At 36.6% G+C, this 18,868-nt stretch overlaps 2 protein-coding genes and 1 pseudogene across 2 annotated transcripts; 1 reads left to right on the top strand and 2 right to left on the bottom strand.

Annotated features, from left to right (window-relative positions):
• Nucleotides 1–1,672: 1,672 nt before the first annotated feature.
• LOC121216194 (uncharacterized) lies at nt 1,673–2,551 on the bottom strand. The gene has a single exon (XM_041091555.1). It carries the CDS (start codon nt 2,549–2,551, stop codon nt 1,673–1,675), a length of 879 nt encoding a protein of 292 aa, XP_040947489.1.
• A 6,589-nt stretch (nt 2,552–9,140) lies between these two features.
• On the bottom strand, nt 9,141–11,119 carry LOC121216193 (receptor-like protein EIX2). Its single transcript, XM_041091551.1, has 3 exons — nt 10,817–11,119; nt 9,826–10,667; nt 9,141–9,228 (listed from the first exon to the last, which is right to left on the bottom strand). Exons 1-3 carry the CDS (start codon nt 11,117–11,119, stop codon nt 9,141–9,143), a joined length of 1,233 nt encoding a protein of 410 aa, XP_040947485.1.
• A 6,914-nt stretch (nt 11,120–18,033) lies between these two features.
• LOC121216190 (protein IQ-DOMAIN 14-like) overlaps nt 18,034–18,868 on the top strand; it is a 3,811-nt pseudogene continuing 2,976 nt past the window's right edge.

The raw sequence follows: 18,868 nt of genomic DNA, 5'->3' as shown, positions 1-18,868 counted from the left end.
ACCATATCACAATATATGAGAAATTTTGTAGCTCTAATAGAAGCCTTCAAAGTGTCATCCGTTGAGGAACAACGGATTCTTTCAATAACAATATTGGATTCGAGATGTCTATACTCAAATTTGTTTTTAGAATTTGTCTCCTACTTTCGAATTGAGCCTTTTCGAGTTCATGAAGTGTTCGTTTTCACCCATAGTAAATTCACAATTTGCATTTGATGAGATTTGAACCCTGCCATAATCCATATACGAGTTGAACGGAGAACTTGGGTACTATTTGATCTAGATATATATATTAATACATGGGTAAATACAAATTGTAAATATATATGTACATGCGTATTCAAATAAACATGTATATATACATTTGTATGCAAGGCGAATTCAGAAATAAAATTAAAAAATTTGGGGCTAAAGATAAAAAAAATTGTATTAAAATATTTATAGTTTAATACACTAACATAAAATTTGCAATTTGATCCCATTTATTAAGATCATGATTTGGAGATTGCAACATTCAGGGTTGTTCATATTCATAAAATGTGCTATTCATGGACCCATATGGGTGCAACTTTAATGTCTAGTTGTTGCATTCATCTACCAACATGGATATGACTTTAATATCTTGTTCGCCAAAATATGGAGATGACAATAATGTCTACTTGACAAATGTAGATATTTTGTTCTTTCCCTTTTATCATTTAATATTATTGCAATACATTTCATTTATTTTTTAATCTAAAATAGTCAAGTGATAGAGAAGATTTAATCTAAAAACTCAAATTTTAAATTGACATCGATATTGTTATCACTATAAAGGGATTTGGGTTTAAGTATGCTGAAACGTCTTATTCTCTTATTTAAGAGTTGAGAAAAAGACTATAAGTAATTTTTGATTATTATATATATATATATAAAACTCAAATCTCAAACAAACTCACATAAATACTTGACATAATAATGCCAATTTATTTTATTATTAAATTTTTTCCATAATAAAGAGTACATGACATAGTTACTAATAAGAAAACAGAGAGTGCTTCGACAAAAGGAAACACAAATTTATTTAGCTTAATTGAACAAGTCTTCAAGCTCCTCGCTTGTTATTTTCATGGCCTTACGAGGAATGGCGTTCAAGAGGTGAGTGGCTCTTCTTTGGTATCATATTGGACGTTGTAGTAATTAGAACCGACGTAAGTGCTTCCTACGATATCAGTTTTGACGATGGTCCCATTGAAAAGAGTGTCTTTTTGAGTGAACATGAAGTTAACATCACACTTGCCTCTGGTCATCAATAGATACACCGTTACCTTAGTCATCGGGGCACATGAACTTTATGGTTAATTTCCACGACGGTCGTCGTTGTCTTGGTCTCTCCCCATTGAATCCCGGTTTCAACATTAGTAGATATCTCAACACTCCCTTCCGCAATGATCGGGATGCCGAATTCGAAACTAGCTTTAGCTTCAAGACCTAGTGAAAAATGAGAATTCCAAGTGCTAGTGGTGGTGTCTGTATAGGTAAGTTTCACATCCATTGTGTTGGATTGTTTAGTATGGTTGCTAGCTGAATTTTTGGCCACAATTTGGACCTTTTCATCATACACCCTAGCGTTCTCGGTATCGCATCGGAGATTTTCGATCTTTCTCGACAACACAGGCTCCACCACAATTAGTTAAGACTCTTTGGTAACAGAAGGGATGCGTGCACTAAGACAGCTCGTTATCCCTTCACCTGTGAAACGCTTACAGAACATGTTGTTGCCTAAATTGAGAAGAGCTATTGTCTTACCATCAACTTTAAAGGGATGAAACAACGTGTCCTTATCGTTACCTTTAGTGTCATCAGAATCAACCCAAATCCAATCCAGTTTACGCTTCCAATATTTATCGGAACAAACCGGTTTGATCCTAATGTCACCATTGGGAGTATAGAAAACCTCCATTGCCACAGCCGCCTCACCAATATCCTCACCTAAAAACTGTAAATACGGGTGACCATCGATCTCGGCAAGACGCAAGAACATGTCATTGTTTCCTTTGAACGCAATGTACCGAGGTAGAATCACCAATGTGTCCCAATCGATAACTTTGAATATATCGTTGCCATTAGCATCGATCTTCGTGCTGGTCGCCAACACCCCGGCAGTAATATCCGGGGAATAGGATTGGCGTAGGCGTAAATAGCAGCCTGACTGAACATGCATGAACCGGTAAGTTTTATTCACCGAGTCTTCTTCCAATGGCTGGAACAAGGTGCACCATTCTTTGGATAGGTCCTCTTCTTTCTTCTCGGCTGTTGCAGTGATCCAATACTGCTCATCTGCTTTACCAGAGATGGAATCCTCTTCGGTTCGTTCTAAGTAGTTCATGTTAATACAGTTCCTTATGTGAACCAGTCCACCTTTAGCTGACTCCACTTCGAATTTTGCATTTGGGCTCGTAACCATTGATTCTGAGAATTCGGTATAGCCTTCATAGGGATCGTCTTGTTTGAAGCCAAGGCATGCGTTGGCATTGATGGATTTGATCACGATGAACCTTGGCAATGACATTTTCTTATGTTTTTTTAAGGCTATGCTTATGGTTTATTAAAATCTCATGAGCTTAGCTTATTTATACACAAAAACTTACTCTTCTAAGCTGTTTTCTTGAAATTTGTGCCAGAAAATTAGAGCCATTAGAAAAAAAAAATCTTTTTGCTTTTTAAATAATTTAAGGGTAAATTAACCCAATGTTATTAAATTATTAGTAAGTTTATTTTTTGGTTACTTAACTTTAAAAAGTTACAAAATGATTATTGAACTATTTAAAATTTTTATTTAATCACTGGTCTATTAGGGTTTTTTTTTTCCAAAAAAATTTAGCTAGCGAGTTTTAAGCGACGATTTGACGATTAATACAATGGATTTGATGATTAATACAACGGATTAGTGCCCATCGACAAGTAGAAGAACATAATCAGATTCTAATGTTCTAATGATCAGTGTAGGAGATTAAAGAAGAAAGCTGTTTAGATTTTGATTAGTAAATTTGTGACATTCAAAGTCGTTTCATGAAAACAAACTATAAAAGAGAAGGAGAAGAAGAACTTTTGATCGATAATGCAATGTTAATAAAGAAGGCCAGACAATAATAATTTTAACAGTCAAAGTGACTTATATTAAAACTTTCGAATAACTCAGTGACAATTTTATTTTTTTTTAAACTTAAGTCACCAAAATATCAAATTATTAACAATTTAGTAACATTAAATATAATTTTCCCACGCTTTAATTGCTTATGCGGATGGAAAGTTGGATAAACTAACTGAAAGTATATAACGGTGGCAATGAACCCAACATTTACCCATACTTATGCTAGGTTTCGACAAACGGTGTATTTATTTGTTGTTAGTGTAAAAACAACGATAGCAGTGAAATTAGATATTATAGTGATCTTGTAATGTAAGATAAAAAGTAAGTTAAATGCATCGCATCGCATTGCACCGTCCATCCAAACTCATACTTACATTACTTGTTAATAATGTGTGGTAGTGATTTGCTTTTGTCATAAATATATATAATGTGAGTTATTTTGTAAAATTTAATAAAATAGTGTATTAAATAAAAAATCAAAATAATAATTCAATAATTGTTTGGACCACAAGAGAGGAAAACAACAAACGTAAATTTGATAATCTTCCATGAAGATCACGATAGCCATATTGGTCCAGGCATGGGTGCATGTATGGGATTTGATTGTGAAAGTGACAAGAGATTGGGGACTTATCTCTAAATCATGGCCTCAATATTTATCTATGGATGGGCTGAATTTGTATCTGCATCTGCATGTAATATGTGCATTTTTTTCCCGGGAATCCACATCATAATTGAAGCAAAATTTTACTCAATTCGAAAATTTTTTTAGTAGATGGAATTGAGTTATTTGGTTTTTAAATAAATTTTAATAAATAATTTAATTGTTCGAGTTTAAATCAAGTTAAAAATTTTAATTTATATAATAAAAAAATTGATTATCAAATTGGTTTAAAAATCCCTTCAAGTCTTTATTAATTTCGTAAACGAGCAAGTCGTCCCCTTAAAAAAATAGAAAAACTTTAAAAATTCAAAAAAAAAAATATAATATGCACAATTTTCTAAAAAATCTACAAAATGTTCAGAATGATAAATTCGAGTCCTTAAACAAGCAAATTACTAATGCCTTGTTTAGTAGTGCTTAAAAAAAATACTTTTGACTCTAAAAGTATTTTTAAAATAAAAGCTGTGCTAAACAAGCTGTTTACTGTGCTAAACAAGCTATTTTTAGCTGAAATTTTGACTTTTTAGAAATGTTCAGAAAAGGAAAAGATAAAATTTTAGGTTTTCCTCTCCAAAAATACTTTTAGTGCTTAATTATTTTTTCACCCCACCAATAACATAATACTTTCTCATTTTTTTCTTGAAAACATGAAAGAGAGGTTCATGGGGACACCCGGGAACGAATCGAAGAGGCGACTTTCATTCCCGTTAACGCAAGGGATGGTCGGATCGTTCAAATGGAGTAAAGGGTCGTCATTGTTTTCGGGCAAGGATTCAAGGTCACAAAGGGGGTTAGATAAGCATCAAACATTGCAATCGTTGGGGAATTTGAGTGTGGATTCTACTGTTTCTATGTATTAGAATATACCCCATACCTTGCCCATACCTTTCCCATACCTACCCATACTTTGGAAAGGTCAAAGTTATGGGCACCAAATATTTATTTAGTGTTGGGCATGGGAAAATAGCAATTTTTGGTCCCTAAGTGAATAGTGACTTTGCAAGGTGGCCCTTGAATCTCAACTATAAATAGGCCAACCATTGCTCATTCTCATCATCCCACATTTGCCATTCTCTACTTAAGGCATTGTTCTCTCTCCCTATTTGTAAAGTTTCACTTGTATTTTTGGAGTGAAATATATTTGGTAGTGCCCGAGGACGTAGGCAAAATTTGCCGAACCTCGTTAAAATTCTGGTGTTCTTTACTATTTATTGTTCATATTTTGTGAATTTGATTGTAGTGATTTATTGTGCTATTAAATTACGATAGAGGGATATTCTGGCTAGGAAAGACTTGGTACTTAAGTGATCCTCGTGATCCACCTCTCTTTCCTGGGAATTGAACTTAGTGTGATTTTTTAGTACAATAATTTTACTCTTTCACACGCTTCCGCGCAACAATTGGTATCAGAGCAAGGTTCGTACTTGGGGAATACGACCGTTTACGGCACTATTCACGTATACGGCACTATTTACGTATACGGCACTATTCACGTATACGGCACTATTCACGTATACAGTACTGTTCACGTATACAGTAGTTGGGATTGAGGAGAAAAATGGCAGCAGCATCGTCATCAGCAAGGACTACTGTGACAAATGCAAAATTTGAAGTAGAGAAATTTGACGGTACCAATAATTTTGGTATGTGGCAGTGTGAGATCCTGGATGTCTTATGTCAGCAAGAGCTGGATATAGCCCTTGAAGAAAAACCTGACAAGATGGATGACAAGGAGTGGGCCAAGATCAATAGACAGGCGTGTGGTACAATCCGCCTATGTTTGGCCAAAGAGCAGAAGTACTCCGTCATGAGAGAGACATCAGCGAAGAAGTTATGGGATACACTGGAAGAAAAGTTTCTAACGAAAAGTCTTGAAAATAGGCTTTATATGAAAAAGAAACTTTATCGATTCACGTATGCACCCGGTATGTCGATGAATGACCATGTGAACTCATTCAATAAAATTTAGCAGACTTGCTAAATTTGGATGAGAAATTTGAAGATGAAGACAAGGCATTATTATTGTTGAATTCCCTTCCTGATGAATATGATCATCTTACCACCACATTGCTTCATGGGAAGGACACGATCACATTTGATGCAGTCTGTAGTGCGTTGTATAGATCTGAGACTCGAAAGAAAGATAAAAGAGATCACAGAGATACAACCGCAGAAGTCTTAACAGTAAGAGGTCGTTCACACAGCAGCAAATCTGGTAGAAGGGGAAAGTCCAAAGGGAGACCCGCCAAAGATGAATGTGCCTTTTGCCGTGAAAAAGGGCATTGGAAAAAGAATTGTCCTAAGCTACAAAAGGGCAAGGCTATTTCTAATGCATGTGTAGCGGAGCATGATGAGGAGTCAGACTTTAGCTTGGTTGGCATGGCAATGGCATGTCAAACGGATGAGTGGATATTGGATTCGGGATGTACTTACCATATGTGTCCTAATAAGGACTGGTTTTCTAGTCTTGAAGAACTAGAAGGTGGAGTTGTTTTATGGGCAATGATAGTGCCTGTAAGACAATGGGTGTAGGTACAATCAAATTGAAGAACCATGACGGCTCAATCCAAGTTCTGACAGATGTTCGCTATGTACCCAGCTTGAAGAAAAATCTCATCTCATTAGGGGCCCTAGAATCTAAAGGGTTCACAATCACTTTGAGAGATGGATTACTAAAGGTAGTAGCTGGGGTATTGACGGTGATGAAAGGCACTAGAAGAAATAACTTGTACTATTTAAATGGAAGTACAGTTATTGGATCAACATCAACAGCTTCTGTGAAAGATGCAGATTCAGAGGCTACCAGGTTATGGCATAGGCGATTGGGACATGCTGGTGAAAAAGCTTTGCAGACTTTGGCGAAGCAAGGCTTGTTGAAAGGTGCAAATTCTTGCAAATTGGAATTTTGTGAACATTGTGTTCTGGGCAAGCAGACGAGGGTAAAATTTGGTTCAACAATTCACAATACGAAAGGAATTCTGGACTATGTTCACAGTGATGTGTGGGGACCTACCAAAGTGGCTTCTTTGGGAGGTATGCACTATTTTGTCACTTTTCTTGATGATTATTCAAGAAAAGTATGGGTGTATCTAATGAAAAGAAAAAGTGAAGTTTGGATGCATTTCTGAAATGGAAGAAGATGGTGGAGACTCAGACTGGTCGAAAGGTCAAACGACTTCGATCAGATAATGGTACTGAGTACAAAAACGATCCATTTCTACAAGTATTCCAAGATGAGGGCATTGTGCGACACTTCACTGTTCGGGATACACCACAGCAAAATGGGGTGGCAGAACGCATGAATCGGACTATACTGGAGAAAGTTCGATGTATGTTGTCCAATGCTGGATTGGGCAAGGAATTTTGGGCTGAGGCAGTTACATATGCGTGCCATCAATTAACCGATTGCCATCAGCTGCAATAAATGGAAAAACTCCGATGGAGATGTGGACTGGTAAACCTGCTACTGATTATGATTCTTTACATGTTTTGGTTCCACTGCATATATCATGTAAAAGAATCTAAGTTAGACCCAAGAGCAAAGAAAGCATTATTCATGGTATAACTGGTGGTGTAAAAGGATACCGTCTCTGGTGTCCTGATACAAGGAAGATTGTTTTCAGTAGAGATGTAACTTTGATGAATCAACCATGATGAAGAACGAGGATTCACAAAGGATGACAAAACCAGTAGTACTTTGCAGCAGGTGGAGTTTGAAAAGGTTAATGATGATCCAGCTAATATTGAAAGAACAAATGATGAAGAAGTTTCGACCCAAGAACTTCTACAGCAACAAGATTCAATTGCATATAGGAGGCCAAGAAGAGAGATTCGTAAGCCTGCTCGCTTGACGATATGGTGGCCTATGCACTTCCAATTGCAGATGATGATGTTCCTTCCACTTACACAGAAGCAATAAGTAACTCTGATGGTGTAAAGTGGAAGCAAGCTATGAATGAAGAAATGCAGTCTCTTCATAAAAATAGGACTTGGGAGTTGGTGAGACTGCCCAAGGGAAAGAAGGCAATTGGATGCAAATGGGTATATGCAAAGAAGGAAGGATTTCCTGGTAAAAATGAAATTCGATACAAGGCTAGATTGGTAGCAAAGGGTTACGCTCAGAAAGAAGGAATAGACTACAATGAAGTGTTTTCTCCAGTTGTGAAGCATTCGTCTATTCGGATTTTGCTAGCCTTGGTTGCGCAATATGATCTTGAACTAGTTCAGCTTGATGTGAAGACCGCGTTTTTACACGGTGATTTGGAAGAGGAAATCTATATGACTCAGCCTGATGGATTCAATGTTGCTGATAAAGAAAATTGGTTTGCAAACTGACAAAGTCGCTTTATGGATTGAAACAATCTCTGAGGCAGTGGTACAAGCGATTTGATCAGTTCATGAAAGGGCAAAGGTACACAAGAAGTAAATTTGATCATTGCGTATATTTTCAGAAGCTACAAGAAGGAACTTTCATATACTTGCTCTTATATGTTGATGATATGCTGATAGCATCTAAGAGCAAAGTTGAGATTGAGAGATTGAAGACTCAACTCAATCTCGAGTTTGAGATGAAAGATCTAGGTGAAGCTAAGAAGATTCTTGGCATGGAAATATGTAGAGATAGAGCTCATGGCAGAGTTAGCTTGTCTCAGAAGAAGTATTGAAGAAGTACTACAGCATTTGGCATGAACGAGCAGACCAAACCTGTAGTACCCCGTTGGCTTCTCATTTCAAGCTTTCTGCACAATTATCTCCTTCGACGAATACGGAACGAGAATACATGTTGCAGTTCCGTATTCTAATGCAGTGGGTAGCTTGATGTATGCAATGGTGTGTACAAGACCCGACATTTCACAGGCAGTTAGTATAGTGAGCAGGTATATGCATAATCCTGGAAAGGACATTGGCAACTGTGAAATGGATTCTACGGTATATTCAGAAACCGTAGATGTTGGATTACTGTTCAAGCGGATAATACACTTGGTAAAGGTGTTATTGGGTACGTTGATTCTGACTATGCCGGTGATTTGGACAAGCGAATATCAACCACCGGTTATGTGTTTACACTTGCTGGAGACCAATAAGTTGGAAGTCTACACTACAGTCTACAGTTGCGTTGTCAACCACAAGCCGAGTACATGGCTGTAACAGAGGCTGTAAAGGAGGCTATTTGTTACAAGGTATGGCTAAAACCTTGGGGTTGGTTCAGGAGCATATTAACGTGTATTGTGATAGTCAAAGTGCTATTCATTTAGCAAAGAATCAAGTCTATCATGCACGTACAAACATATCGACGTACGATTCCATTTTGTGCGGGAAATTATTGAAGAGGGAAAATTGTCTTCAGAAATCAAGACTGCAGATAATCCCGCAATATGATGAACAAGGTGTAACATCAACAAGTTCAACATTGTTGAACTTGATTAATATCCTGCAAGTTTAACAGTGAGAGCACTATCAGTATTTTGTCAAAAGCAGAAAGAATTGCGTGAAGATAATATTATCCTAATCAAATCTTCAAGGTGGAGATATTAAATATACCCCATACCTTGCCATACCTTTCCCATACCTACCCATACTTTGGAAAGGTCAAAGTTATGGCACCAAATATTTATTTAGTGTTGGGCATGGGAAAATAGCAATTTTGGTCCTAAGTGAATAGTGACTTGCAAGTGGCCCTTGAATCTCACTATAAATAGCCAACCATTGCTCATTCTCATCATCCCACATTTGCCATCTCTACTAAGGCATTGTTCTCTCTCCCATTGTAAAGTTCACTTGTATTTTGGAGTGAAATATATTGGTAGTGCCCGAGGACGTAGGCAAATTTGCCGAACCTCGTTAAAATTCTGTGTTCTTTACTATTTATTGTTCATATTGTAAATTTGATGTAGGATTTATTGTGCTATAAATTACGATAGAGGATATTCTGGCTAGGAAAGACTTTACTAAGTATCCCGTGACACTCTCTTTCCTGGGAATTGAACTTAGTGTGATTTTTTAGTACAATAATTTTACTCTTTCACACGCTTCGAATTCATTATCACTCAAGTCCAGGAATTTTAACTTGGCACAATTCTGTAAAGATGAAGGTAATACTCCAGAGAATTTATTACCACGTAACCTTAGCATTTCAAGAGAAATCAGAGATCCTAAGGATCTTGGAAGTGAGCCTGAGAAACTATTATCACCCAAATTCAAAGCTGTTAAAAACGGGAAACTTCCAAAACAGTCTGGAACCACTCCAGAAAATAGATTATTTGAGAGATCAAACAATGCCAAAAAACCTTCACCAGTAATATTGCAAATTGGAGAGACCGGACCAGTAAACTTGTTTTTGGAAAGGTTAATGGTCCCCATTTCCATAAAGTCTAAAGAAAAACGTGGCAATGGTCCTGAGAAATTATTAGAGCTTAGATCTAGATGGATTATGTGGACAGAGTTATTTGGAAAAGTACCACTGATCTGATTGAAAGACATGTTTATGTACGATAATCCCTGAAATTTGTCCAAAAACCAGTAGGGAAGAAAATCCGAAATTCCTGAAGCAGAAATATCAAGGTAATCCAAAACCGGTTGGAAGTAAATTTTAGTCCGAAGCCAATCTGGGAAACGAGGCCCTAACTTGCAAGAGCAAAGCTTTATTTGACTCAGTGGAAAAGGAGGAATCCATCCGGTGTTGAATTTTAAATTCAAAGAAGTGTACGATAAATCCAACTCCTGTAAATTGGTGAAATCTGAGAAATGAGCTTCGGAAATCACATCACCATCAAAACAATTCCCTGCAAGCCGCAAGACTTGCAGGTTGGAAAGTTGCCCAAGGCTTTTGCTTATGGATCCATTTAGAAGGTTGTACCCAAGATCTAGAACCTAAAATCTAGTAGTTTTCCAATTTCATTCAACCCTGAATCGCCCTAACTTGATTTTCAGCTAATATAAAAAGATTATCACTCAGATAAAGTTCTTGAATAGCCATCATGTTCCGAGAGCATCTGGAATTGGACCTTTCAACTGGTTACTTGAGAGGTCAAGTGAAACAAGGTTGCTGCTAACATTAAACAACCATGGATATATGGCAGAAGAAGGGAGATTATTATCATAGAGATCGAGATAGGTGAGAGATGTAGAAGAGTTGGCAAGGGAAAGTGATGAAGAAGATATGCTTGGAAGATCACAATGTCTTGACTTAGATTTTGAAGCAAAGGGAGGTGGCTAATGACTTGAGACCAATCATTGGCATTGCTCAGGTTTGTGAAACTGAGATCAACCTCTTTCAAACGAGAAAGATGGGAAAGCCACTCAAGTTTTCCAACACTGAACATTTTTTAAAATTATGGCGATACGTCACGTCTCCACCGTTACCACCCAATCTAAGAGTTTCCAACATTGAAAGATTTCCAAGTAGAGAAGGAATTGGACCTCTAAAATTAGCATTAGAGAGATCCAGTAATTTCAATTTTTTCAAGGAACCAAAAAACTCTGGGATGAGACTTCCATTAAAATCATTACTGTTGAAATTTAAAGAAGTCAAATGATGTAGTTTAAGCAGTGAAGGGCTAATTGTACCTGCTATAACCCATAATCGGTCACTAAAATCGAGCATTTCAACATATCCTGTGTTAAAGGTTAATGTAGAAATTATTTGTTACTATTTACTGATTGAATAAGTTAGTAGTTGAGTCAGTCAAAGTCTGTTTCAAACAGACCTAGTCTTTGTTTAGTGCTAGTAGTGTTCCTTTTATTTAGGAGATTTAGTTGTTAGCTATTTTAAGTATTTATAGTACTCTTCATGGAATAAAGCAGAACACTTCACCGTTTCTAATTTTCTGACTTCTTTTTGCTTAGAATTTAAGTCCTTTGTTCTGTTTTTACTTGTATATTCAGCAGTTTTTTCTTAACATCTGGTATCCGAGCTACTCGAGGCCTGTGTTCAAGCTTATGATGGCAAGCAATCAGAATGGAGTGAACCTTTCACAGCCGTTGGTTCCAATTTTTCAAGGCAGCAACTATGGAGTTTGGAGCACTAAGATGAAGACTTTGTTTTTGTCCCAAGACCTATGGGACTTGGTGGAAAATGGATACAGTGAAGAGGAGGTTGCAGCTGAGACTCTCAAAGATATCAGAAAGAGAGATGCTAAAGCTTTGTTTTTCATCCAACAAGCTGTGGATGAATCAATTTTTCCTCGCATTGAAGCGGTGACGCGTTCGAAAGAAGCATGGCACACGCTGCGAACGACATATCAAGGTACTGAAAGGTGATTACTGTCAAACTTCAAACTCTGCGTAGGAAGTTTGATAATTTTATTATGGAAGATGATGATGTTCTGGATGATTATGTGTCAAAAGTTATTGATGTTGTGAATCAAATTCGAAAATATGGTGAGGATTTAAGTGAGCAAAGGGTAGTTGAGAAAATTCTTAGGAGTTTACCTAGGAAATATGATCATGTAGTTGCAGCTATAGAAGAGTCAAAAGATTTGAGTGTGTTAACTGTTGATGAGTTGCAAAGCTCTCTTTATTCTCATGATGATAGGATGAAAAGGTATGGTAATGCATCTGTTGAGAATGCCTTTTATAGTAGGGAGCAATACTCTCGTGGTGGAAAGGGCACCAGCGAAACAAACTTCAATGACTGGCGTGGAGGAAATTCATCTCGTGGGAGAGGAAAAGGTAAGGCTGGTGGCCGATTCAATGGACAGAACCAACGTTATAGAGATGGTGATAAAGGAGAAAATAGTAGTCCAAAACAATGCTACTATTGTAGAAGGTACGGGCATATTGAGAGGTTTTGCAAGCTTAAAGAGAAGCAAGCTAACTTGGCTCATGAAGATAGTGAAGAAGATGAGACAGAGAGCCTGTTCGTTGCGTGCTTCAGTGCTAAGGAGTGTTCTCCTGAAGTTTGGTACATAGATAGTGGCTGTAGCAATCATATGACAAGTGAATTAAGTCTCTTCAGCAACTTAGATAAATCACTAACTAGCCGAATTACGCTTGGTGATGGAACTGTTCGTATAGCAAAGGGAAAAGGTACTGTGCAATTGAATTCCCTGGGTCTTAATTGCATTCATAATGTTTTGTTTGTTCCAGATTTAAATTCTAATTTGCTAAGTGTTGGGAAATTTATGGTGGATGGGTAATCACTTGTCTTTGAAGAATTCAATTGCTGCATTTTTAAGGATAAATCGAAAAAGCACCTGTTAGCTAGTGTTCCGATGGCAAAAAATAAGATTTTTCCTTATAATTTTGCAACTGATGATAGGCTTGCATTGAAGGCAGAATCATTTGATGAAACTTGGCTGTGGCATCACAGATATGGGCAATTAAATTTTGGTAGTTTAAGACTCATGTCTGAAAAGAGTCTAGTTGATGGTTTACCTCTAATAAAAAATGTTGGTGATGTGTGTGAGAGCTGTGTTTTTGGGAAACAACATCGAGATTCATTTCCAAAGGGCAAGGCAAGGAGAGCTTCCCAACTTGCTGAACTTATTCATGCTGATCTTTGCGGACCAATGAGAACACTTTCTCTCAATAACAACAGGTACTTTTTAGTCTTTGTAGACGACTACAGTAGAATGACGTGGGTGTACTTTGTCAAAGAAAAGTCAGAGGCTCTTTCAGTTTTCAAGAAGTTTAAAGCAAGTATTGAGAAACAAAGTGGCCAACCTATAAAGACCTTGCGGACAGATCGTGGTTGAGAATTTCTCTCTACTAAATTCAACAAATTCTGTGAAGAATCTGGCATTCAACGCCAGCTAACAGCAAGCTACACTCCTCAACAAAATGGAGTCACTGAGAGGAAGAATTGGAGTCTTGTTGAAATGGGAAAATGCTTACTGAAAGCTAAAGATCTTCCAAAAAGTTTCTGGGCAGAAGCAATTCACACAGCAATGTACATTCTCAACCGATCTCCAACAGCAGCTCTAGAACAAAAAACACCATTTGAAGCATGGCATGGGTGGAAACCTGAGGTAACTCATATGAGAGTTTTTGGTTGCATTGCATTTGTGCATATTCCATCTCAAAAGAGTGGAAAGTTAAATGATAATAGCACTAAATGTATCTTTGTTGGGTATAGCTCAGAAACTAAAGGATATCAATTTTATAATCCTTTATCTAAGAAGCTATTAATTAGTCGTGATGTTGTTTTTGATGAGAAAAACTCTTGGAATTAGAAGGAATTACAAGCAGGTTCAAAAGCATTACTAGAAGATGGTGAATGTCTCAACACTCATCCTAGTCAAGAAAATGGAGATGGAAGTTCTTACTCATCAGCACCAAGCAGTCCTTCAGTAGTTCCAAATACCACTTCATCAAGCTCTTCTACATCAGAATCACCACCTAGAAAATGGAGATCATTGGCAGAAATTTATGAAAGCACTAAGCAATGCCAATTCGCCCGAATTGAAGATCCAATCATCTTTGAAGAAGCAATCAAATCGAAGGAATGGCGAGATGCGATGGATGGTGAAATGGAAGCCTTGGAAAGGAACAATACGTGGGAATTAGTAGACATTCCAAATGGAAAAGAAGCTGTTGGGTTAAAACGAATTTTCAAAACTAAATTCCAGGCTGATGGTTCCATTCAAAAGCATAAAGCAAGACTGGTTGCACGAGGGTACATGCAGCGTGAAGGGTTAGATTTCCAAGAAACTTTCTCTCCGGTGGCAAGATTTGACACCATACGTGTTATTCTATCAATTATAGCTCAATTAAGTTGGGAGGTTTATCAGTTCGATGTCAAGTCGGCTTTTTTAAATGGGATCCTATAAGAAGAAGTATATATGCAGCAACCAAAAGGTTACGAGATTGCAAATCAAGAAGAGAAAGTGAATAGGTTGAAAAAGGCTCTATACGGCTTAAAGCAAGCACCGCGAGCCTGGTATGGAAGAATTGATGGGCATTTCAGCAATAATGGTTTTCAAAGAAGTCCTAGTGAGCCAAATCTATGTGTGAAAAATAAAGGTACTTCTGATATTCTCATTATTTGCCTTTATGTTGATGATTTGATTTATACTAGCAATAGTAGTGCTTTGTTGAATGAGTTTAAAAAGCTGATGATAGACGAATTTGAAATGACTGATTTGGGGTTGATGAGTTTCTTTCTGGGACTAGAAATTAAACAATGTGCAGAGGGTATTTTTATGTCTCAAGAAAAATATGTGAATGATCTTCTTGAAAAGTTCAACTTAAAGGATTGCAATCTCGTGAGTACTCCAATGTGCACCAATCAAAAATTGTGTTTAGATGATGAGGAAGAGAAAATTGACTGCCAATTATTTCGAAGTTTGATTGGAAGTCTGTTGTATCTAACAAATAGTAGACCTGAAATTTTGCAAGTAACAAGTCTCTTGTCTAGATATATGCAAAGTCCAAACAAGCATCACTTTGGAGCTACCGAGCGAATTTTGCGCTATTTGAAGGGGACAAGCTCATTTGGAATATGGTATAAGTTCTCTAACAAGGCTGTATGGCTTTTCAAATAGTGATTTGGGTGGCTGCATTGAAGATCGCAAGAGTACAACTAGTTACGTTTTTACTTTGGGTAGCGGAGTTGTTTCATGGAGCTTAAAGAAGCAACCTTCAACTGCTTTATCATCTTCGGAGGCTGAATATATGGCTGTTACTACTACTGCTTATCAAGCTGTCTGGATACGAAGAATTCTTGATGATTTAAAGCAAACACAAGTGGAGGCAACTACCATCTATTGTGATAATCAGTCAACAATTGCAATGACAAAAAACCCTATTTATCACAGTAGAACAAGACACATTGAAACACATCATCATTTCATAAGAGAGCTGGTTGCAAAGGGAGATATCAAGATGGAGTACTGCTGCACTGAAGAACAAGTTGCTGATTTGTTCACAAAGCCACTTCCACCGAAGAAATTCGTGTATTTGAGAGAGTTGTTGGGTGTTGGAGAGTGTCTACATTAAGGGGGAGTGTTAAAGGTTAATGTAGAAATTATTTGTTACTATTTACTGATTGAATAAGTTAGTAGTTGAGTCAGTCAAAGTCTGTTTCAAACAGACCTATTCTTTGTTTAGTGCCAGTAATGTTCCTTCTATTTAGGAGATTTAGTTGTTAGCTATTTTAAGTATTTATAGTACTCTTCATGGAATAAAGCAGAACACTTCACCGTCTCTAATTTTTTGACTTCTTTTTGCTTAGAATTTAAGTCCTTTGTTCTGTTTTACTTGTATATTCAGCAGCTTTTTCTTAACATCCTGTAAGGCGGTTGCAATTGACACCTAGCCAAAGACAGCACTCCTCACTTTTTTATGAAGAAAGGGCGTCGTTGCCTGATGAATTCATAGCTTGAAGGCTGTGCTTAAATTCAAGTAGTGCTTTTCTCTCACTCTGTCTGCACTCACTAGCATCGGTGCATTTCTCCTGAAGAAGAAGACAAGATATTGCAAAAAATAAAACAAGTTTATGAGACCTCAAACTTGACATCGTAATCATGAAATATGAAGCAAGAGGAAATGAAATAGTGTTTTATTGTTTTAATTCTGAATGCTAATAGCTTAGGAAAGCCCTCTTTATAAAGACCCAACTTGAATGGAATATGAGCATTCATTCTATAGGGATGTATTTAATTATAATCCCTCTACAATAATTTACCATATTGCAAGCCTTTGTACCATATTAAAAAAATTAATTATAATTCCTCTACTATGAAATAGAATATTTTAATACCTTTAATGGACGACTTCAACATTGATTTAGAGTTTTGTAGTTTTCCTTTTCTTGAAACGAGTAGTTGCTAATTGCTAAGAAAAATATAGTGCTTAAATGGAAGTGATTGTAACACCTTACATCTGACTCAATCATTGGATTCAAGTTACAATATATCATATTCATTAATTAATTACCATTCAATCATCCATAGCAGTTTCAAATCACACATAGTTGCACTTATTGACATATAACATATCAACAATTTGTTAGGTACATATATGCATTGCATTCTCAAGCACCTTCTCATACTTTATAGCATTCAACTAAAGGAATCCTAAGTTACATACCATATATATACACATAACAACATGTCAAAGTTAATTATATACCATCTTTAACATCAAATTCAACTTGATCCAGCCACCTAGATACATGCCAAGTTATAAAAAGAAGATCAAACAAATAAATTTTGTTGAGTCTGAGAGTAATGCTTAGATATGGAAGTCGATACATAAGACCTTTACGTGAAACCTAGACTATGCATTGAAAATAAATCCTACAATATTGAGTAACATAACTCAGTAGTATATCTATAACATAAAGCAACATAATAGCGATGATACAATGTAGCATTTAAGTTGTAATCTCATCACTTGGTATTCATTCCTTACACATAAAGCCCAAGTTCATGTTACCTTCTCAACAAAATCCCAAGCTTATAAGCTCAGTTTTTTCTAGGTAATGTTTAGCTCATTATCACTTCAACTTGATTTGTCATCCTGGATTGCCTAACAACGATGACTTTCTGCACAATGCCTACCAACCTGAGTTATCCGACAATAATAGTTTTTCAATTCAGATCTATCATCCCAGGTTGCCCGACAACGATGACCTACCACCCCATATTGCTCGACAATGATGGTTTACCACCCCAAATTGTCCGACAACAATGATTTATATAGCACTCTAGCCCTTATGGCATATCAATTGTTTTCTGATGCGTTCCTTACAATTATTAAGTTATCCTTTTTCTCATTTCGTTACATGTAGACCGAATCACGTTCATTACAATTTAGATTCTACCATCGACAAATAAATTATCATATGTCACAATATACCTCAATTTAATTTCATACCAATTGTCTAAAACTAATCCAATTTAAATTTTCTATTTATTCAAATTAATTCATGCCTCGTCATTTAATATTAACTAAGCTAGATCAATTCAAACTATTCATAACAACCTCAACAATGTACATGGTAAAATAACATAAAAGCACAAAAATTAAATAGGTCTTTAAGTCATAAAAATACTATAATGCCCTAAAATATATGTTTCTATTTCTGTAAATATTTGACACACAATTGTGTATTTGTTTCAATGGTTAAGTGTTTTGGGTGTGTGTGTGAGGTCTCAAGTTCAAGCCTACCTTTGGAAAATTTTGTTATTTTTGGAATTAAGCCCTATCTTTGTTCAATGGGCTTATATTAAACTGTCTATAAAACTATATTAGAATGAGCTTACTGGTTCAAGTGGTAAGGGGGGTTAATATGATGGAGGTCCTGTGTTCAAATTTCTACGTGAGTGTTAATGCTAATCTTTTTGCTCGGTTTCTTGATATAGTCTTGATGGAGTTAGATTCTGGGAAGTTGGATGTTAAGGGTTAGTGGGGAGTAAAAAGAAGATTATATTATCTTTTATTTTAGTTTTATTTTTTCTTTTCTCTCTTCTAGGAAAAAAATCCCCAAAATTTCCTGATGTTAGTTTCTTTTGCTCTCTGACATTTTTCTTCCCTCCTCTTATGTTGCCACTGTAATTTCTAATTTCTTTTACTAGTGCTTCCGTTTTTCTGAGCAATTGTGGTTTTTACGTCTGGGAATCTTTAATCGGATTGGTAAGTAAGTTTTAGCTTTTGTCAATGTTAGTTTTGAGTTTTGTGCATTGTATAGATAACTGATATTGGTGGGGTTTTAAATTCTATGGCTCAGGAGAAGGCGGTGAAGCATCGTTATTCACTTCAACAGTTTAGTTCGCGTTAGAAACGATTTGTTATTGGTAGTAAGTCGGGATTTGGTCAATTCTTATGTTGATTTGGTTAATCAATTTGTTAAATCATTGTTGGATACTCTAATTTTAGGTTTTGGAAAGCTCGAGATAGTTTTCGCAGGGAAACGATACCAGGTGTGTACCCAAAATGAAGAAAACGAGTTTTTGGCAAAAGTTGACAAAGGCCACTGTCGACGCCTCACAGGCATGTGGTCATCCGTGTGGTAGGCCGTGTGCAAGTACACAGCCGTGTGGTTGATGAAGGCATAGATGTGCACATCACACGGCCGTATGGTGGCTCGATTGTAGCCATGTGGGCTTAACGAGCTTGGCCAAGTTGGA

Source organism: Gossypium hirsutum, chromosome A02 (genome assembly GCF_007990345.1).
Source record: "Gossypium hirsutum isolate 1008001.06 chromosome A02, Gossypium_hirsutum_v2.1, whole genome shotgun sequence".
NCBI classification, from domain to species: domain Eukaryota; kingdom Viridiplantae; phylum Streptophyta; class Magnoliopsida; order Malvales; family Malvaceae; genus Gossypium; species Gossypium hirsutum.
The sequence above is the reverse complement of the archived record's forward strand: the minus strand, read 5'-3'. Positions and strand labels throughout refer to the sequence as shown.

Bases quoted from the DNA above. Each gene is read 5' to 3' on its own strand.
- LOC121216194 (XM_041091555.1), bottom strand. From the start codon at position 2,551: ATGTCATTGCCAAGGTTCATCGTGATCAAATCCATCAATGCCAACGCA.
- LOC121216193 (XM_041091551.1), bottom strand. From the start codon at position 11,119: ATGTTCAGTGTTGGAAAACTTGAGTGGCTTTCCCATCTTTCTCGTTTG. The intron at 10,668-10,816 runs GTAACCAGTTGA...ACTAGATTTTAG, and splicing joins TGTTTCACTTGACCTCTCAA to GTTCTAGATCTTGGGTACAA. The intron at 9,229-9,825 runs GTGTGAAAGAGT...TTAAACTTGCAG, and splicing joins AGTGATAATGAATTCGAAGC to GATATTAATCAAGTTCAACA.